Below are 22,107 nucleotides of genomic sequence, written 5' to 3' on the forward strand. Positions count from 1 at the left end.
GATTACCACTGGTGGATCTGTCCTCCGCGCCATCGGACCCTCTTGAACCGGTCATAAGCTGTGTGCCGTATCAAGTGCAGAATTCGACCCTTGCTTCACGCCTATAGCAGCCCCTCCAACTTCTGTGCCAAATCTGGTGCTGGCTCAAGAGCCGACCCAAACCAGCTTCGCCATGACCCAGTCATGCTCCAAAATCACTTATTCTGAGCTGGGATGGTGCAGTGAACTAAAAAACGGTGATGGATCAAGCCCTGATCTTTGGACTGGGTAAGAGTGGTCTGCTTAATTCAGACACTCTGTTCATCACCACCCCCCTTTTCTGAATCATTTTGTCCACCATAAGCGTGGAAGGGTATACTCAGATGTGAGTCCCTTGCTCATTGCACCATCAGGATTCAAGCAAGCCGGGCCGAAGACGGCTGAAATGCCAGAAACCGGTCCCTGGTAGCTTGTTTCCTTCCCAGTATAAGAATTGGCTTGGTAGTTTGGTTTGCCCTGTTCCCATCATGCACTGGGACAGGAACAGACTAATTTGCATGTAGCCAGGTTTCGAGCTGGGATGGTGCAGTGAGCTAAAAAACGGTGATGGATCAAGCCCTGATCTTTGGACTGGGTAAGAGTGGTCTGCTTAATTCAGACACTCTGTTCATCACCACCCCCTTTTCTGAACCAAAATCACTTATGGGCAGCTGGTCACCACAAACCAGAGTCTTATCCGAGGCTCCCACTTACGCGGATGCACCTCAGAGGCTCCATTGTCTTTTTGTTCCTGTTCCGATCAAAGCTTGACACCAACTAGAAATGATGATGGTTGGGATGTGAATAATTTGAACCCTCATTATGACCATGACAATTTTTGCAAGGACTTACGAGAGGTTGGTGGGTTTGGTACTGCCCTTGAGAGAGGGATTAACTCGCTTTTTGACCTCTAGTGGAATAGAGTGCTTATTTACTGTGGTAATTTGACAAGCTCTTAGTTCTTGAACCTACAACTGCCCTCCATTGAGGTCAAGAGAGATGTCTTTACCAAAATCTTTTAACTTTGGCCATCTACATCTGAGACTTTGCTCCCATTTAATGACTTCATCACTGACTTCTTAATGGGTGTCTGATCAAAGCCCTGTTCTTGCCCACCATGAATAGTCAGTTGGCCGTATGTCACAGACCGGTGCCAGGCAGCGGTGAATTCCTCACTGAACATCGGACTCAGAGAGTCTGGTTGTTCTTTCTTCCAAGGGCAAGATAAACCCCAATTCATTCCCTGCAACTCCCCGGACACGGAGTCTAAGGATTGAGGCGTTCGGGTAAACAAATGTTCTCTTCGGCTAGCCTAGCATTGAGGGCAGACAGTGCAGTCTGCTTATTTGCCCGATATTCGCATGCCGTGTAGGACATGGCCAGTGAGATATTGCTGCAGTCTCGGAAGACTTTGGAAAATCACTGGCCAGACCATTCAAGATAGTAAAGATGCAGCCAAATATCTGGTTTGTGTTGGCCTTGATAATACTGACTGTCGGGAAGGGCTGCTTGAATCTGCCTCTAGTGGGAGGCAGGATCCAGCGCTTTCTCCTGGGCTGGTGATCCATCACATCTGACAGGTGAGTCCTCCAAATCATTTGCATGGCTATGCCCTACTGTTGCTTTCTACCCCACCACTCCTAACACACCAGGGCAGCTCTCAGAGGAGCACCTGACTATTCTAATTTAAGAGATGCAAGCTGCGTTGGCTTGCTGGGTGTCTGTCCTTGACATTTGTCTGTCTGCAGCATGGATTTCGGTGCACTTGTTCACAAAGCAGTACTGTCTTGACAACCAGGTCTGATCGAAAGGGCATTTCCCCTGTTCGATCGTGCAAATCTGTTATGTCTGGATCTACTCCTCAGACCCTCCGGGTTTGGAAGGGACTGCTTTGCTGTAGATTTTAAAGGTGGGGGTCGGGGGGGGGGGGGCTGTGGTCAGGGGTATCCATCAGAACAGGTTACTTAATCGTCAATACTCTTGCCTGTGCATTCTCAATCACGCAGCATATTGTTCACTGCTCTCCTGCCACCCCTTTCGGTGAAGTGGCCCCTTTTTACAATATTTTTTTAAAATGTATTTTATTTTACAGAGTTTTATATAGCGCGAACTTGACCCAAAGGTATCGGGTATCAGAGCGCTTTACATAGCACAAGTTGCGTTACATGAAGACATTCATTTTTGTTAGGCACGGGGAGATTGTGATTTGCCCAGAATCACAGGATGTTCAGCGTCCTTGCCGAGACTCTAGGTCGACCGCTCTAGCCTCTAGGCCAACTCCTCTCCCCACCCCCATCTAAAAGAATCCCAAGTTAGAGAACTGCATGCTAGTAGCAACGATTGTTTTAAGCTCCGCGTCACAGGGCACGGATCAAGCAAGAAGATGTTATCTGCTCATAGGGGGTTGTGCTTATATGCGGCTTTGCCCTGTCACTTCCAGGAGGTACATGGCAATCGCAAAGCAGCACAGTGCCATCTAGTGGCTTGTGGGAGTATGCTAATAAAAGCAGCTGGATCTAGTCTGGCACCTGGGGAATATTCTAAAGGTGAGGAATCTGCGGTTAGACTATACACCAAAAAGAGGGTAACCGAAGGTAAGTGACTTGTTTGTATTGTTGGTTCCTCTATATGTCAACCAAAACTCCAAGGGTGCCTTCTAAATTCTGCGGCACTCAGATGCTTGGTCAGCACCTTGTACGTTCCAAGACTTGCGCAGATTCTACACATTGTTTAATGTATTAATCTTTCAAAACTAATGGATACATTTGGAGACAGCCTTTAAGTTTTCTGCAATACTTTTGAGACCTTAAGAGTAGCCAAAAAATAAGCTTCTCCTTGTGGTTTGTGAACACATGGTGTGTATCTTATTGTGTTTGTAGTTTTTTTGTTTGTTTTGGGTGTGGGGGGTGGAGGATTATTCACGTGAAAAATACTCAATTTTTTAAAGCAATATTTGCCTCCTTATCCTATCTTTGCGGACCGAGGCTGCCATAATATTTTGAGTCAGACCTCTTCCAGTAGATAAGAAGTAGATGCTTGTTCTGTGTAAGACGGGAGCTTATTTCCAGGACCCTCGATGGAATAATGTGGCATGTAATTCAATGAAGAAGTCTGAAGTCTGGCATAGAAGTCTGAAGTCTGGCATAGAAGTCTGAAGTCTGGCATAGAAGTCTGAAGTCTGGCACAGAATAGAAGTCTGAATCCTGGCGCAGAATAGAAGTCTGAATCCTGGCGCAGAATAGAAGTCTGAATCCTGGCGCAGAATAGAAGTCTGAATCCTGGCGCAGAATAGAAGTCTGAAGCCTGGCGCAGAATAGAAGTCTGAAGCCTGGCGCAGAATAGAAGTCTGAAGCCTGGCGCAGAATAGAAGTCTGAAGCCTGGCGCAGAATAGAAGTCTGAAGCCTGGCGCAGAATAGAAGTCTGAAGCCTGGCGCAGAATAGAAGTCTGAAGCCTGGCGCAGACTAGAAGTCTGAAGCCTGGCGCAGACTAGAAGTCTGAAGCCTGGCGCAGAATAGAAGCCTGAAGCCTGGCGCAGAATAGAAGCCTGAAGCCTGGCGCAGAATAGAAGCCTGAAGCCTGGCGCAGAATAGAAGCCTGGCGCAGAATAGAAGCCTGAAGCCTGGCGCAGAAGAGAAGCCTGAAGCCTGGCGCAGAAGAGAAGCCTGAAGCCTGGCGCAGAATAGAAGCCTGAAGCCTGGCGCAGAATAGAAGCCTGAAGCCTGGCGCAGAATAGAAGTCTGAAGCCTGGTGCAGTAGTCTGAAGTCTGGCGCAGAAGTCTGGCAAAGTCCTCCTTCAAGGAAGGTGCTAAGGTTGAGAGGTTCGATGACCAGTTCAGGAATTCAGAGAAAGAAAATATATTCCTGGTGGAGTCGCAACACATTCCTAAAAGGAGTAAAAATCAAACATGGCAGTTTTTACTAAAATAACCAATAATCATTTCCCAAAGGAATCGTGCTCCACGTGCCCATTAAGCCAGGTTTGCGTGGGATCTACTGCAAGCACCCTTCCTTCCCTACAACCTTACAAAATTGCCAACTGAGATAGAACTGCAGCTCGGTCCTAACTTAGCAAATCTTATAACCTCTGAAATACCAAGGATAAAAGGTTTATCAATGGCAACATTTCCTAGTAGCCACACCCTAAGGCAACATTCCAGAGTACACAGGCATAACCTATTTAATGGTGGGCCATTGCCAAGAGTCAAAATCCTCTTCAATGACCCAACGAATTTCAAGTTCAATATACCCCTATGTATGAAAAATATCTTTTTTTGGTGCCGCGCTGGAGAAATCCTTCGCTCCTCTATCAAATAAGATTCTTGTGACCTAAACTTTCTCGTGAAACATGCATTTATGTGGGCAATCACAACTGGACTTGTATACTCTGTTTCAACAATAGCTCGGAGGACTCCATGCATGATTAAAATAGCGCTTATAAGAGGATATTCATCTAGACCGTCATGTAATTGATTATGGATTCAGCTATCACGCTTGAGATGATTGGTATTGTCTATACTTACTCACATAATTATGTAACACTTAAACTTTCAGTAAGATGGCTGCTGTAAAAACTGTATGCCAGTAATTACGGTGACAATATGTGACGTTTTGCTAGAGACAAAGCTTGTGTAGACAAAGACATTACCTCTTTGACAGTTACTTTATTTTACTGACCCAGAAATGTGTTTTTTGTGGCAACCGCTACACTTCTGCTGGAGGCCAGGCAGGAGATGAGATAAATTACACCCGTAAACTCCTGTTGAGTCGTTTCGACCAAGGCACCCACAAGGTTGGCTTACTCACAGGTGTGCTGCAGTGTTGAGGATTAGGGAATAAAAAGGATTCAACGCTGCATCAAATTCTCTGTAGGACTTGACAAGAAAGTCTATCCTAGAACCCTGATTAACTTTAAGATGGGGATAAACAGTGCAAAATAGACGCTCTAATACAGTCTTTAATTGGAAACACAGTTTACCCTAGAGAAAAATTCCCCTCCAACAACTAAGCGTGTCCCTTGGGAGAGACGTTCATGCTAAAAGGATTCTGGTTTCCAAACAGAGTAGAGGACAGGGCCCCAACAAGCCATTAAAAAACAAAATAAAATCGGATTGTAAGTGGATAGAAGTATGCAAAAAGTAGAGTGAAACCACTGAAGCAATGAGGGCTTGGCATCCAGGTCGCCTGAAAACCTCAGTACATAAGCCACGGAATTGGCCCTGGTGAAGACCTCAGAGAGGGAACTGAGAAAGAGGGCGAGGAAGAGTGGATGCTAGGTACCTCTTCATTTCAACCTCTATGCAAGGTCATGCGTTCAACCAGCTCACACATTTCAGGATCATGCTACCACTAAGCTGTACAATGTGGTCATCTGAACCAGGGCCGGACTGGCTACCGGGCAGTTTGGAATGCTGCTGAGCTGGGGGCTGATTTCGTTAATGGGGACCTGCGTGAACTAAACGAAATTCTTTTTGCTTTCAGTATTTGGAAACACACGCAGGTCTCCATGGACGAAATCAGCTCCCACTGCAGTAAAATCATGCAGGAGCTCGGCAGCATTCCAAACTGCCCGGTAGCCAGTGCAGCCCTGATCTGAACATATTGAAACACTGACCAGCAAGAAGCATTAGAACAAGAAAATGGTAATTGGAATGTTTTCTTCTCGCAGACGACATAGCACACCGCTGACAATGGTTAGCTAAGGAGCCAAAGCTGATAATACGTAAATAGAAAGTTAGAATCGGAACACAATGAGGAAAGTAGGAAAAGTAGTACATTCATCCCCCCCCCCCCCTCCCCCCCGGGAGGGAGACTACAGCTTGGAAACTCAGTCTACTGTTAATTGGTATTGGGTCCTGGTGTGAATGGTCTGTAGTGAAAGCAAGGGCTGTTCATCGTTCCATTTGCATGAGTGTTTGTGAGGTCCAGTCTCTGTCCAGTGGCGCCCTGTCACAATGCGCCACAGGAATAATAGGGGTTTCACCCCTTAACTGTTTCGAGTGTTCCGCGCCAGTGCGGTACGTTTTATTGAGCGGGCGCGGCCGCAAAGGCCAACGGACGTGCGCAGCACTACAAAGGTAGTGCACGCGACGGCCGTTGTCCGTCAAAAGCAGCAATGAAGTGGCTGCGCCTGGCAGTGCTTTACCAACAACTAAAGATACAACTACTTGTGTTTGTTGCCAATGAGAAAAAACATGATCAATCAATACTGCGCATGTCCTGTTTTCAAAACCATGCACTACGATATTACACTAATCCTTTATGGGTTCCGGAGTAGCGTGCTACTCGCCGAAAAAGCGCTTTGACGCCTCGTCAGGGGTAGTAAGCGCTATATAAATGCAATTACAATACATATAGGTAGGAGACGCAGTTTGTCAAGGGAGTATACTCCTGCAGGAGATATGTAAAGCAGCCAAATGGCACTCCGTGCAGACGGTTGTGGAGCATTGAGGTCTAGAATTGGGTTGAAGACCGGATATCCTCTCCAGGCAGCTTTAAGGGCATTGTTAGACCTCCTTCCTGTTCTGTGCAGTGCAAAGGAATCTGGAGTAGATTGGTGTTGAAAAAGAACAGGTCACTTGTGACAGCTGCAGCTTGATGTTTGTCACAGAGGCTCCTGCAACTCACTCAACGTCCCTGAAGAGACGGGTTGTTTGCTTGATTGCATGAGGGCTGCTTTACAGCCAATGAATGCTTCCAGTTTTTTAAAGAAATATTGGCGTAGTTATCTAGGCTGCCGCTAGATGGCAGATGGTGCTTAAAGAAGAATCCGTTGCAAATACCTAGCATCAAACACCGGAGTTACTTACTAATTTACTGCTTACCAACCTCGGCCGTTTGTGGTCACACTATTGTGCTCCATTGTAGCAATGCCAGGAAACTCCTCGGCTTAGTAAATTCAAGTTACAGGGTCAATAAACTGCTTTTTCTCCCAGAGTGGTTTGAGATCATAGTCAAACTGGGCAGTTTCCCGCGACCCCCATCTTCTTAAGAGCCCCCTGGTGAAGTGATCGGGACAGTCGGAAGTCAATAATGCATGAAAAAAATGTTTTCTAAAATCTGGCAGCTGAGAATGCTTAGCAGAAACTGAGTTTGCATGTTTGGACTGCCCAAACTCAAGCCTCGCCCTCCCAGCCAGTTGGTGGCAATTACAATTAAAAACAAGCTGTCCTGTCTCTCTCCGTATTTCTTTTTTTTTCTTCTTTTTTTATTTATAGCGCGAAATCGACACAAGCAGGGCACAAGTCGTAAAAAAAGAAGTGGGGGGACTCTGTCACCGGAAGTGACGTCACAACAGGAAGTGACGTCACAAAAGGTGCTGAGCTCCTCTTCCCAGAGAGGCCAAAGAGCGAAGTCCAGCTGTTTGGCAGGGGGATGGCGTCCCCCCGGTAAAATAAGTGGGGGGACGCAGTCCACACGCGGGGTACCCCGACTCGAGCCCTGGACACAAGGGTATTGAAGCGCTTCACGCGAGCACCAGTTACATTACATAAGGACACATTCATTTTTTTCTTTTTCTCTATCTACTTCTCTATGTACAACACCTTCAATTGTCTCTACTTCCACATCAGCTTGTTACCTCACCCGCCCTCTACACCTAACATTTATCTACCACTTCCTCTGCCTTCTAATTCACCACTTGCCCCTCCTCTCTCTCCCATCTCTCTGCCTCATATCCCTCTGTACCCCATTCCTCGCTCTCACTGCCTCATATCCCTCCGTACCCCATTCCTCGCTCTCTCTGCCTCAAATCCCTCTATACCCCATTCCTCGCTCCCGCTGCCTCATATCCTTCTTTCCCTCACTACCTCTGCCTCATATCCCTCTGTACCCCATTCCTTGCTCTCTCTGCCTCATATCCCTCTGTACCCCACTCCTCGCTTCACTGCCTCATATCTCTGTACCCTACTCCTCGCTCTCACTGCCTCATATCTCTGTACCCTACTCCTCGCTCTCACTGCCTCATATCTCTGTACCCCATTCCTCGCTCTCTCTGCCTCATATCCCTCTGTACCCCACTACTTTCTCGCTGCCTCATTTCCCTCTGTACCCCACTCCTCGCTCTCACTGCCTCCTATCTCTGTACCCTACTCCTCGCTCTCACGACCTCATATATCTCTGTACCCTACTCCTCGTGCTCACTGCCTCCTATGTCTGTCCCTCGCGCTCACTGCCTCATATCCCTTTGTACCCCACTACTTGCTCTCACTACCTCATATGCCTCTCTACCCCACTCCTCGCTCTCCCTGCCTCATATCCCTCTGTACCCCACTCCTTGTCTTGTGCTCACTGCCTAACCGCTCTCTCTGCCCTGCCATTCATCTTCTGTGTTCTCTCCCCTTCTTCTTCGCGTTCTCCCTCTGTTCACTCTCGTCACCTCTTTCAGTCCCTTACTCCTTTCTCAATACTTCTACCTTTTTCCTCTTTAGTAACACCTCTCTGCACTTCGTTTATTTCAACACACCCCTCTACCTCCCCTCTACCTCACCTGTCTGTCTACGTCTGGCTTTATTATTCCCTCTTCCTGAGCTGTCTCTAACACACCTCTCTCTCTCTCTACTTTGCCCTCTCTCGCTTTGACTGCTTTTATCTCCCTTCTCCATCTTTAAAGTACCCGACTCTATACTTGAATATTTTTCTTCTACAACTCATTCTCTGTCTACCCTTTACCCCTCTCTGGCATTCTGTTTACCTCACTACTCTCTTTACCTGACGCACCTTTCCAAACCTTTCTATTTCACCTCCCTCTCCGTGCTCTCGTACCATGCTTCTGTTTCTCCCCTCACCACCATGCCTGCCTCTCCCTCTCTCCCTTTGTAACCAGCCTACCTTTCTACCTTAACTCTATTTATTTCACACCTCAGTCTCCCCTACTAGTCTCCCTCTCTTTACTATTCCTTCTCCCTAGGTCTGACTCTCGCTCCTTCATTCTAAAACTCACCCTACCACTCTACCTCTCGCTTAGCCTACCTGTCCCTCTTTTTACCCGTTTTTATCTTTCCTTCTGGCTGCCTTGCCTTTTTTCGTTACCTTTTGTGTCTCCTTACCTCGCTTTTCTCTCTCTAGCTCCCTTCTTTTGCTTCATTCAGCCGAAGCGCCAGATCAATCAATCAGGGAATTATAAGCGAATCATAAGCGAAGCCTTGCTGAGGTGGATGGACCCCCTCTGCGGAGGTACAGCAGGCGGCCGCTGCTGGGGTTTGGCCATGGAGCTCCTGTGATGCTCAGAAGCCTGTACATCTCCAGGTCTGAGGTCCGAGGAGGCACTGGAGGCTTGTGACTGTCCCATGCAGCACAGGTACCACTCTAAAAGATACTTATTGGTGTAGGAGGTGCAGGTCTTTAAAGCCACCCACTTTCATTCCCGAAGTGCTCTTGGCAAAGACATTTCCTTTTACATAAGCTCGTCATTTAGCACACCTTTTTAGGTTTTGCCTGGCGAAAGCTGCGCTTTCTGCGCAGCTTTTTCGCGCAGGCGAAAACCTGATGAGAATAGTAGTGTGCTTTGGGTCGGCCCTCGTCATTCATTGGCTGGCTCCGTAAACGGAGCCTTGCCATTGGACGAGGGGCCTGTCCGTCAATGCCGGACCAGACACGGGGGCGTTCCCGACATTCTTTGGCTTTTGCCGACGTCACGCGACGCCGGGAACGCCCCCGAGTCTGGTCCGGCATTGCCGGCACTTCTGCGTCTCTCCTGCCCCGTGACTGGCCGGCCGGCCAATCCTAGCGCGGCCGGCCGGAAGTGCCCGCCCCCCGCAGCCCGGGGGAAGAAGGAAGACGGCAAGAGTATACGGAGCTCGCCTGGCCGGGACCCTCAGCAGAAGTTGCAGATAGGTATGTGCGGTTAAAAAAAATATTGTCCCGGTGCAGTTACTACTGTAAAAAGTCATATAAGAAACTAATACACCGATAGTTTAATGGATAGTATATTAGGCAATGGGTTGGAGATTACAACTCGAGCTCTTACCTAGTCTGTTTTCCTCAAAATCGCCAAATATACGATTGCAACGACAGAAATAAACCCGCTTGCCTCTGCGAGTACAATTCCTGCTGAGAAAACAAAAAATTATGTCAAGAACGCCCCCGAGATTACATTTTAAAAAGGGGTATTTTTTTTTTTAACATTCGTGCAATGCAACTATTTATAGTTCTTAACAAGCTAAATAAGGTTTTTTAAAAGTACGATAATCTGCTGCTTCTTACCTACTTCGCATGGTTTCCGATCGGTCGGCTGCTGTAGGCTGCTGCACACTGCCTATTACAGGCAAAGCAGAGGCGCGCAGTCGGCTCAGATGGCCGGGACACACCTCCAGCATACCAACCCCCAAGGCCAAGGTCTCCCCTTCCAGCAAACCTGATGGAGGAAGTGACGTCGTTCCGAAATTGGCAGTCCGAACAACCACTCGGCAAAAAGCAGAATATAAAGGGACCCTATCGGCTTTCATCGCGTGGGTGGTGCTTTCGCAAATCATGTTTCAGAGAAAGCCGAGGTTGCTAAATAGGATAAATGTGACTGAATGCTGCGGCGCTTTTTTCGGGCTACCTTAGAAACAAACAGTTACCTTTGCGGTGCGGCATACGGACCGAAACCAGCAGACCAATGTCCAGGGGCAACGAGTACTATAATGGGGGAGGAGGTAATGGAATGGTGCAGGTAGAGTAACGGGTAGCGGCCCAATAATTAAAACTGCAAAGTATAAGAGTACTAGTCTGAGATAAAAGGAAAATCACCGTCATACATGGTACCTGGAGGAATGAGCTGCATAAATTGCAACAGAAGGAAAAATAAAATAATGAGCGGCAGAAAGACGGGATGAGTCAGGAAAGTTGGCAACATGACAGACACGAGAGCCAACGAGAACACAGTTAAGATGCATGCTGGGAATAAAACAATTAGCTATTCACTCGAATCAGGTACCAAAATCAGCTAGTACCGTTAATGGTGCACAGCCATTGTATTAAAATTGAAGTACACCAAGTTGGCATGGACGTGGATCAGGGATGTCATTTAATGCTGTGGCCTCCTACGTAAGGCAAGAAAAAAATGATTGTCTCTAGGTAAAGGGAAGCTCACAAGATGTGAATTTCACTAAATTCCAACGGTGGGGTCTCAGTTTCTGCCTATCTTAATTCACAACCACTAGTCGGAAGTATAGTCAGAGTGCGTTTTTGGAAAAGGCGTTAATTGTATGCTAGCGCGTGAAACAATAGCAAAATACAATAGGAAAATGTCATCATGCGGATGGAATCAATAAATAAATGGTGATTTTAGTATGCCTGCAGCCATTGTCGATCGAGTTTTCGGGCTATCGGATACAGAAATGACTGCACGAGATGTGTTGATTTTACGATGCATTCTAAAAATGCCGATGCATTCAAATGCCGGCTTGATACCGACAGCCAACCATTATTCCATGCATTGAGCATGAGGTATTGTCAATGTCATGATCAAGATGAATATCTTTAAGCTACGAAGGTTTAGACTTCCACGCTAGAGGAAACATTTTCTATAGAAAGTCGAAAGGGTTACATGCCAAAATCTAATGTGGAGGAATGGCGAAAACTAAAAAAAGCAAGCAGCATATAATGCAACAGACAGCATGCCAAACTATTCCCCTCTGAACTGCCCTCACTTAAATAAGACTATGTTGCATGAAAACCCTTGAACTTGAACTGCAGATTTTTCCCTCGGCGGCAGCTTCTCCTCCTCCATACCCGAAGGCAGAGCGTTTCATCGTCCCCGGTGAGTCAGCGGCCGCACCTCTTCTCTCCATACTGACTGACAGAGAGCACAGCTTCCACCACCCCACTCCCCGGCCGACAGCGGCTGCCCGCCCTCCGGCAGTAAAGTCCCCCCGCTAATCTGCCTGCACAGGGCTCTACCCCGCCTAATAGCACCCTTCCTCCTCTACGCCCTGCCTTGCGCATGGCTTCCCCTCTGCCTGTGAAAATGGCGGTTGGCCTCTCGGCGCTGACTGGAATGTCATTTCCGCCCGTGTCTTCTCACCCCCGGGGGACGAGCGACGAGGCCCCGCTGGGCAGGATTTGAACGTTCACGCGCCCCTTCCTTTCGTCGCGGCCTTTCCCTGCCCATCGCGGCTCATTCCTCTGGTAGTGACTACGGAAGAGCGTCTCGCGGGCTGAAGCACCAGCATGGACCCACTCGGTGCACTAACCTGTAGCCAGCGAGTACCCGGATGTAGCCTCTGCTGCCGCCGTTTCGTTTGCTGCCCAGGGGAAGAAAATTACCCGGATGGAGCTGCAGCTGTACTGTACAGTTCAGTACAGTAAGCATAGATATAGAAAAGGGACGATAAAGGCATGCATAGGCGCACATTATTCTGCACCTACCCAGACGAGAAAGCCATTTTGGAAGTATAAGTGTTTCATGCACTTGAAAGCAGGAATCGCAGTTATTCACGAAGGCAGCAACTTCTCATCAAAAATGTCTTTATTTTAAATTTGCCTGTATGTAAATTATTTGTAATTATTTTTTCCAGCCTCGTGTAGACATTGCCTGCTTGTGCTCTGCTTGTGCCTCTGTGTGCCCCTGTTGCCTGCTTGTGCCTCTGTGTGCCCCTGTTGCCTGCTTGTGCCTCTGTGTGCCCCTGTTGCCTGCTTGTGCCTCTGTGTGCCCCTGTTGCCTGCTTGTGCCTCTGTGTGCCCCTTTTGCCTGCTTGTGCCTCTGTGTGCCCCTGTTGCCTGCTTGTGCCTCCGTCTGCCCCTGTTGCCTGCTTGTGCCTCCGCCTGCCCCTGTTGCCTGCTTGTGCTGTGTTGGTGTGTGTGGAGGGCTCTGTGTGGCTGTGTGTGTAGGAAGCTTTGTGTGGCTGTGTGTGTGGAGGGCTCTGTGTGGCTGTGTGTGTGGGGGGCTCTGTGTGGCTGTGTGTGCGGGGCTCTGTGTGGGGGTGTGTGTGGGGCGGCTCTGTGTGTGAGAGAGAGAGATTTGTTTAAATGCCAGGATAATTGCCGGCAGCAGCACCCTTGCCGTGTAATGCCTTGTACTACATCTGTGTTAGCAGTCGCCTCAGGCTGTTGTTTTTTTTATGCAGGGGACGGGATTTGATCATGCCCATTACGCCGTATTGCTTTTCAAAGGCAACTGTTGCAGAGCCAAGTGGGCTGTTGAAAATTGTGTTTTCTCCACCTGCCCCTGTTGCCTGCTTGTGCCTCCGTTTTCGTGCCCCTGTTGCCTGCTTGTGCCCCTGTTGCCCGCTTGTGCCTCCTTGTGCCCCTGTTGCCCGCTTGTGCCTCTGTGTGCCCCTGTTGTCTGCTTGTGCCTCTGTGTGCCCCTGTTGCCTGCTTGTGCCTCTGTGGGCCCCTGTTGCCTGCTTGTGCCTCTGTGGGCCCCTGTTGCCTGCTTGTGCCTCTGTGTGCCCCTGTTGCCTGCTTGTGCCTCCGTCTGCCCCTGTTGCCTGCTTGTGCCTCCGTCTGCCCCTGTTGCCTGCTTGTGCTGTGTTGGTGTGTGTGGAGGGCTCTGTGTGGCTGTGTGTGTAGGAAGCTTTGTGTGGCTGTGTGTGTGGAGGGCTCTGTGTGGCTGTGTGTGTGGGGGGCTCTGTGTGGCTGTGTGTGTGGGGGGCTGTGTGTGCGGGGCTCTGTGTGGGGGGGTGTGTGGGGCGGCTCTGTGTGTGTTTGTGTGTGTCATTTGCGATAGATAAAGCTAGTGGCATTGTAAATGACAATGCCATTTATTTATGTTAAAAAAACATAAATAAAAATAATGTCAAGAGCAATGCCAATAGCTCTAACTTTAACAAAGGCAAAACCATTGCATTGTAAATGCTTGTTTGCTCTTGGTCTCATTTCTAGATGGCAGTCATAGTACTGGGAAGCCTTTTCTTAGTGTCTGTTGTTCTGTAATGGAAGACTTTTTACCAGGAGGTCTGGTTGGATGAGTCTTCTCTGAGCCCATAGTCAACCTGGGCAGCTAAAAAGGCTTTTTCTACAGGGTCTTTCCTGAATCTGAACTTTTTGGTGCTCTTCTGCCCTTTACGTGAGCTTCCCTGAAGGAGTGCAGTAGTGTTTGAGACGCCATCAATGATTTTTCCCCAATTGCCCGGTGCCTGCTCTGTCCTCGTGGTGCTACGATAGGGTCAATCAGCTGAGGCAAATGTACCAGTGTCGAGATTGTCAAAACCTGACAGGATCTGAGGATAACCCTCACTTTTTCCTCGGTTTTGGCTTTTTCCTTTTGTTATGACACATTTACCCACCCGTTTAATTCAGTTCATGCTGCAAGTGATTTGCTTGGCGACTTAGTGACCTTTAAGGAAGGGTGCTAGCTAACATGGGGTTGCCGAATTAGATCAACTCAGAAGTGGCACTAACATCTTTGCATTAAACTCTTTGCATTTGCTAAATGATACATTTGTTAATGCTGCAATGGACATACACTATATCTCTTATATATTTTCTTAAATAGGAGCTCCCTCCTTCATGAACTCAATACGTTGGAACTGTGGCTTTTAAACTCTTTGTTATAGAAAATATTTTGTTAAATTGTCCTCTGCCCCCATTTCCCCCGCTCCTGTGGGACATAAAAGAGGAACAGGTACCCCATGCCCTTCTGGATCAAGTCTTTCTTGGCAGACGGCTTCTTTCCAAGGGTTCCTCATGTTCCTGGCTGGATGAGCCATCAGTATGGACACGAGTCTTCTGAGTCTGCCTTTTGATTGCTCCGTCATTGGCTCACAGAAGGCGGGCTGCTCCCTTAACCATTCAGGAAGCCACATGTGCTGACAGAGATGTACCTCAGTCTTTTGCAGCGTCGGTGACATAAGCGCTTGCACAGAGAGCAGAGTTGATATCTCAGACCCTACGGGTCTCCCTTGGAGCAGATCAGTATACAAGCGGTTGTATGCTGGTAAATATTTATTCTCTTATCACAGTAGAGCCCAGAAACAAACACTGAGAAATCAGACAAGTCATCTTCCCCTTGCTCCTGCCCTCTTGAATTCTCATAGGATGCTCTGGTGCTCCTTCAGGATATGTGGATCAAGTGAGCCAGAAGAAACCAATGTGGAGATCATGCCCCGCGAAGGACACGTACTGTTGGAATGCAAAAAAAAGAGCCCATGCATATGGCTTACCTGGTACTTCCCTGCAAAAGATTTAAGCCCATATGCATGTTCTTATGTGTATAGGGCTGTGTAAGGCTTTTTAAAATTTGACTCAGCATTTCTGTCTCTCCCGAGCAACTTCTGAAAACTGCAGCTGCAACTCTGTATCAGTGAAAACCGTGTTTCCTTTTTGCCTGGCACAGTGTTACCAGCATAGAATGAGCACTGCTTCATAGCGGTTCCTGTTCTCAAACGCTGAGGCTTGGAACCCAGAGAAATCCATTGCAACACTTTTTGGCGTCAAAGAACTCCAAGTCAATTTTGGCAAGCAGACAGCTTGCAAACATTGGAGCGGATATGCAAGTGAAGGCGTTAGCAAAGGGACAGATTGTGAAATTTAACAAAAAATCATAAGTAGATTAATGATTTTTTTGGGGTCAATCCTTGTTTGACCAAGGGTCAAACCTGTTGATCAAGGAACTTCATGTCACCTCTGAAAAATAAATGCAAGCAAAAAGTTCAACATATAAAATATGTCCTGCTTAAAAAAAACACATGATTAATCTAAGGTGAAGTAAAAAACATCTAATGCAGTGTGCATGACATTTTGCTGTGTGCATGGAATGTTAATCATTTGAGGGTCGTTTGCTTCTGTATTCAACAGAAAGAGTTACAACTGGTGTTTTGATCCACGAAGAACGCACTAAATCACTTATGGATCCCTTGATTAGCGCTGAGATTCACATGATCGTTAAAAAAGAGTCCCTTTCATTGAGGACTCTTCTGTAATCCCTTTTTCGTAGTGAAAATGAGTAACAAATGTTATCAAATTTAGCATCCGAGGAGGATCAAAGGACTTGCATCACTCCTGTGGTCCAGACGAGGTACAGCTATGCTAGCCTCCGACATCAAGAAATCTTTTGATAGCAGAAAATAGGCTTGCCTTTTTTCGGACAAACTCATGCAGACGTCCATTCACGTAAATGTAGTTGAACTGCGACCTTCAGCGACATGACGAGAGAGATGGTTAACACTGAATCTGTGCGAAAGGCTTCCCCAGTGTCTGCCTGGAAACAGGGGCGGCTCTAGGTTCATGGTGGCCCTGGGCAGGGAGCGTAGGTAGGCGGCCCCGGAAGAGGGGGTCCGCGTGGGGCGGAGCGCGGAAGCCAGTGAAGAGGGGGGGAGGGGTCATGGTGTTTCGAAGTTGTATAGAGCCAGAGGCCACCAAATCCCTGCCAGGGGCCCCCACACAAATATGTATCCATCCTCAGAGGATTATTATATTAAGGATTTATATTGATGTGGTGGCCCCTGGGATTTGGTGGCCCTGTGCAGGTGCACAGCTTGCACATGCCTAAGGCCGGCCCTGCTGGAAAGCCCTGTAAAGGATCGGACTATTTCCGTCTAGGGCTAGTCGCAAGTAGCATCAACATTATTCATTTACATGCCGTGCTCCATGTGCTTTTATTTTGATGGAAAAGTAGCATCCAATGTGTTCATCAAAATAAGGCATTGTTGTTTGGGATTGGCCATGACCACAGTGTATCAGCCTATCACTAAGTGGACAAAGGCTCAGTCCAGCCCATGACCCCGTGGGCAACTAAGCAATCGTGCACAAGCTGGTTATGTTCTGAGACAAAAGGGATGCCTTCTGACCCTGAAAAGTGGCCATGTAAGCAGCTGTATCTGAATGAGGCTTATGTTGGAGAGTGTATCTTGAGTCATGATTCATTCACCTTCACTTTTGAGAGGCAATACAGAGGTTGGGACTTAGGATGCTGAGAAACATAAATAACACTGCTCCTTGTATTGGGGATGTACTGCACAAATTCTGATTCCCAAGACTTTGATGAGGCGATTCCGTTGATGTAAAATTCCAGGATGGCCACCCCTTGTTTGTTCTTGCATATCATCCCATGGCGTCCATGTTTTAATGATTCTGCCCATCCTTATGCTTTTCAGTATTGGTGTTTTACAAGAGGCCTTTAACCATTAGGGTTATTATTATGAGTGGCCATTAATTCTGATATGGCAGGCAACAGAAGTTCCAGGCCCAAATCAGGGCCACAAGTCCTATGTGAACAACTGGTTGTACTGTTTCACCTAGACACTTCGCCTGCTGAAATGAGGTGGAATGTCTGGGTGAAATAACAGGAAATGGGGAATTGCCACAGAAATCGGGTGTGGAATTCTTGATTTTCCCCAGTAAGTATCCATTTCTCAAGAGACCCTCATATTCAACTAGTATCATGCTGTCTTTCGAACCTCCTCCCACCACCATTCCCAGAACTACCAGTGCCGAACGTTATGGTGGTTCCAGTTGTGGGAGGAATACCAGGCAGTTTTCCAGCTAAGATGTATTACGGCCCTAAATATGATCCTCCGTTGATCCTTCAGGTTTTCCTTTGGGTTGTGTGGCTCAGAGGTTGGTGGTTTCTACCCTTGGGCTACAGTGGATCACATTTCATGTCTTTTCTAGACTAGGGGTAATCTGGATGATCTGGAGTCTTTGATGTCCAGTAATTTGTAGGTTATTTTTGTCATTAGTTGACCCAAAAAGGGCTTGTTCCTGCCCGGCATGTGTCCTAAAGGGCCTTCAGCACCTTCCTATTGAAACTGACAGATTCTGTCTTGCAAATGCTTTCTCTCCATATTCTGCTTTTTTGGCCAGAGTAACCTCGGAGTTGACTGGACAACCTGAAGTAAGATTCTGCAGCGAGGTAGGCGTTTGTTGTCAGTAGGGAGAAATGTAAGGTGGAATGATAATGTTGAGGAAGCCAGGAAAGAAAGATGCAAGAACGTAGATAAAAGATGTAGGTAGCGAAAGAGGTAGAGAAATATGTAGATGGGCGGGGCGATGATCAGAGATGGATAGGGGTAGGTTACACCAAGAGGTGAGGTAGAGAGGGTTGATGTAGAAAGAGATGTTAGAGAGATTCAGAGAGAGACAGACAAGAGAGAAGTATAGAGTGTAAGGTAAAGTGATGAGGTGGAAAGGATAGAGAACGGTACTTCCAGAATAAGATACTCCGTTCAGAGTTGCAATCCAACTCATCCTGCCTCCCTAGCTCTCCATAACAGAGAATGAAGTTTAAAATAAATGCTACTATTACGTAAGACAGAAATGTGTTTTTAGGTTTGACCTGTGTAATGCGTGTGCTATTCATGTCAAACATATTGTGTTCTACAGGTGCTTAAGGGAGCATTGGTCATCTTCATTTAGCCAATGACCATTAATCTTCCCTCTTTGGCTTGAAACAATGTTAATAACAATTTGACACAGCCTACAGGAGTATTTCAGTCTCACTATGTTTCTGTTGGCTGTTTGTATTTGTTTTTTCATCTCCATTCTATTGCATGATTGACTGTTTCACAGTTAGCAGGTAGCCCAGTAGCACTGGGGAGGGAGCACTGACAAGGGATATGAAAAATTGATGCCACAGAGAAGAAAGTAGCACTTTTTTGGTCTTGCTTATATACTTTAGCTTTAGTTTTCTGATGTGTGTGCACGATTCAATACATACAGTGGAGTTGGGTCGGCCCTTTCCTCATGACTGGATGGCTTTGTTGTTGATCTCACTTCAGTGCTCCTTATTCCAGGGCTGTCCTCCCTGTTCTTGTGTTTGTCCTGCCCATGGAGTGAGATTAGTTTTTTTCTTAACCAACGTTTTGACTGGATGATTTGTATCCTTCCACTGGTAAAATCAGGTAACTATTTTATAATTTGTTTTTTCACACTCCACAGGAATGATTGGCTTTCCTCTGCCTCACACCCTTCCACCCTACTCCTTCCCACCACTCCTTACTTGTTTGTTGCTTTCTCATCCCCTTTTACCAACCCTAGGCCATTTCTTTTTAGTTCTTTGTATACAAATTCTTTTTTAAAGGCCTTATCAGCTGCTCCTTGGCCACTCACTTCCCTATCCATCCATTGCTACTTACGTTATTTAATTTTTTTAAAACTGTTTTTGCAAAAGTCCAGCACTTGCACATTGCTTCAGAGCAGCTCACTTCTGTTCAGGCACATTACTTATTTTTTCTTTTATTCACCTTTCCAAGAGGGCGTCCATCACCTTGGAAAGGTGAGTTAATAATTAAGTAGAACAAAAATCATTACAAGAACACCACCATTCCTGAAAACACATTGGAATTAGTTTTATTGTTTAAAAAAACATTTTTTATGGTTTTTCAAAGTCCAAAAAGAAGAATTCAATGTTGTTAACCTGATCAGCCATATTGGATTGGTTTGGTAATCTTCATTAACAAAAATTCCAAGATGGCCACCCCTTGTTTGTGCTTGTGTAATATCCCATGGCAGCCATGTTTGAATGGTTCTGGCCATAAAGTAGGCCAACCCATAACCTTTTCAAGTCAAACTTCTGACTGTCTGGATTACTTCACCATGTGGCCCATGATGGTGTGGCCCTGGGCAATTGCCAACTTTGTCCATGCCTTAAAGGAGTACTGGTTTACTACCCTCCATTTCATCTACAGCGGTGTTCTGTAATTCGCAATGCATTGTGAACAGCTCTTGAGTCTCGTGCAGTCTGTAAGCCTTGTATGGTTTGCTCTGAGGTTGTTTTCCTAGTCAAACAGCGTATTCCCCAACCTTCCTTCAGAGGTGCGCAAGACACAACTAGGTACTTCGGTGTCGGATATACACAGAGACTAATAGTGTAATGTGTTCCCCCTTTGCGGGTTCAAGGGCACAGGGTCTTGTAAAAAGAGTTTGAGGCACCTAATTTTGGTAAATACTGTAATGAGAAAGAAACAACTGTGTAATGGAGATTACTGGTAAATTACCTTATTATTAGTGCATGTGTTTAATTTTTCTCATTACGTGCTTCGGGCAGTGTTTAATTCAGCATCAGTAGGAGGGATACCCCTCCTTGCTTGCATTTCAAAAGTCTTTTTAATCATTTGTCTTTGGAAATAAATATGTCTTACCCTTACTGGACAGTTTCCACATTAATATACTTGACACATTAGTATACCTGAAACTTGGAGCACTTAGAAATTGTTATGGTATTACTAAAATATATTGTTTTCTTAATCTCCAGCAGTTTCCATCTCTCTACTACTGTACTTATGAATACCTGTGTATACATGCACCCATGCCAGACTTTGTAAACTTAATTTAACTCTTACATAAACCATGGCTGCTACAGTCCTCTTCAGATTGTTTGCTTTCTCTTTCACTTTCTGTATTTCTCTATACTTTGGGGTCCTAACTTCTCTGTCCCCTTCTACAAGATCTGGTGCCTATCAAGTGTGTATTTTTCATACTTCTATTCCACCTCTTTCTGGTTTGCTGTGTCTCATCCCACTTAAAATGACGCATAACTGTTATAACCTTTTCTCTTGCAGTGCCTTACGGCGTGGGAGTCTATAATACCACTACTACAAGATAAGCAGGATGCAAAATGAGAGGTCCTCTCCTCGCGTACAGACAGTTTTACGTGCACAGTACCACTATAGACGTACTGGAATCCGCCTACCCAGCAATGTGTGATTAACGAAAATGAGCGGCAAACCCCAACTCAGACTTGGAGCAGATTCATTGAAACATCTATTTTAGTTGTTTACACCTTCTTAACTGATGTCACTTCGCACTTGTCGGCTGCCAGCGGTTCTTGCTTATCCTTCTATGGAGCGATCAACGCCGCTTTACGGAACACAGAGGGAAATTTTATATATTCTCATGGTAAATCACACATGCCCTTGTCGCTGGGATCTCACAACTATAATGCTAAAAGAACTTCTTGAACTAAGAACACCTCCAGGTGACCCTCCTCCTACCCTTACCTATCCATTGAGTAACAGTTTATTGCAAAGAAATTTAAGTGTTTGTCACACCACCTTACCCGATCCCTTATTTAATGTCTGCAAGTGGAGGAGAAAGAAACACTATTTTCATAATCACCTGCAAATGCTTGGTGATGAGTTTGTGTTGAAGCTTGTGTGGAGGACATGCTTGGCCATGGTCTTCTGAGAAGAAGCACTATGTGACAGGCGTGCACTCTTGTAATATGTGTTGGCATGAAGTATGCATTCTTGGTGGGGAAAAAAAGTGCATCCATTTCTTGTCGGTGATATGAAGCCTTTTGAATCCTGTAAAAAAGATAAATATATATTTACAGAATGTGACCAAAAAAAACTAAGAGAGCAAATGAGGACGCAAAATTTGTATACTCTGGGAGCCTTATGAGAACTGTATCAAGGGAACACCTTGCTAATAGAATTTTGTTAATCTTTTTGAAAGTCTATACAGAGTCTTATTTGTAATAAATGTCTCTACGATGAACCTTTTTTAAAATAAAAATGAACATGACATGAAAGTCCCTTGACTTTCTTTAAATAGTTTTTCTGTACTTGAAGTAAATGTCTTAGGTGTGTGAGCTTTTCCTTGTTCTAGTTTCCAAGCACGTTTTTTCTCCTCCATCATTATGGGTAAACCTGCTGCAATCTGTTTTTCTGCGTCTTATTTTTCCATGCACTTGAAGTGCTGTTAAAGGAGCCAAAAAATGCAGCATTAATCCAATTGTGGCACACGTTTGATATAAGACCTATATAAGGCCTTGCAGTCCACTGTGGGAAGCCCGCCTTATTCTGTCAAGCTTCATGCTTTCCCTTACTATGGTTCTTCACAGTGCCTTAAATTACACATTTTGCATTTCAGTTGCTATTGCTGAGGCAATCAAAATGGTCATTACCAGGCAAGGGTAAAAAGTGCCTATTCGCCATTGTGTGCGCTAGCGATTTGTTCAATGCTTTCTTAAAGATTTCTTAATCGCTGCCTCCATCTTCTCAATGCCTTTCTTTAGCACTGACCGAAACGGAAGAATTGTTTAGCCTCCCTTGTTAATCAGGAGATTAGAAGGGGCAAATGAAAAGTCAAGGTAAGGATGTAGATTGGTAGGTCAAATGTTCTGTGTTAAAGATAGTGTATTATTTAGCAGAGGAGACTGAATTAACGACCTTGTGTGGTCAAATGGCCACTTGTTTTTCCAACATGACTTCTTCCATGTAGGGCA

General features: G+C 46.1%; 1 protein-coding gene across 1 annotated transcript in view; it reads left to right on the forward strand.

The window, feature by feature from the left end:
* SNX30 (sorting nexin family member 30) overlaps nt 1–21,411 on the forward strand; it is a 187,991-nt gene extending 166,580 nt beyond the window's left edge. Inside the window, exon 9 of the mRNA XM_086949259.1 lies at nt 20,441–21,411. Within this exon, the coding sequence (XP_086805385.1) occupies nt 20,441–20,500 (60 nt within the window). The 3' untranslated portion in view covers nt 20,501–21,411. The remainder of the gene's footprint in view (nt 1–20,440) is intronic.
* Nucleotides 21,412–22,107: the final 696 nt, after the last annotated feature.

Source organism: Lissotriton vulgaris, unplaced genomic scaffold (assembly GCF_964263255.1).
Source record: "Lissotriton vulgaris unplaced genomic scaffold, aLisVul1.2 SCAFFOLD_1734, whole genome shotgun sequence".
Classification (NCBI taxonomy): Eukaryota; Metazoa; Chordata; class Amphibia; order Caudata; family Salamandridae; genus Lissotriton; species Lissotriton vulgaris.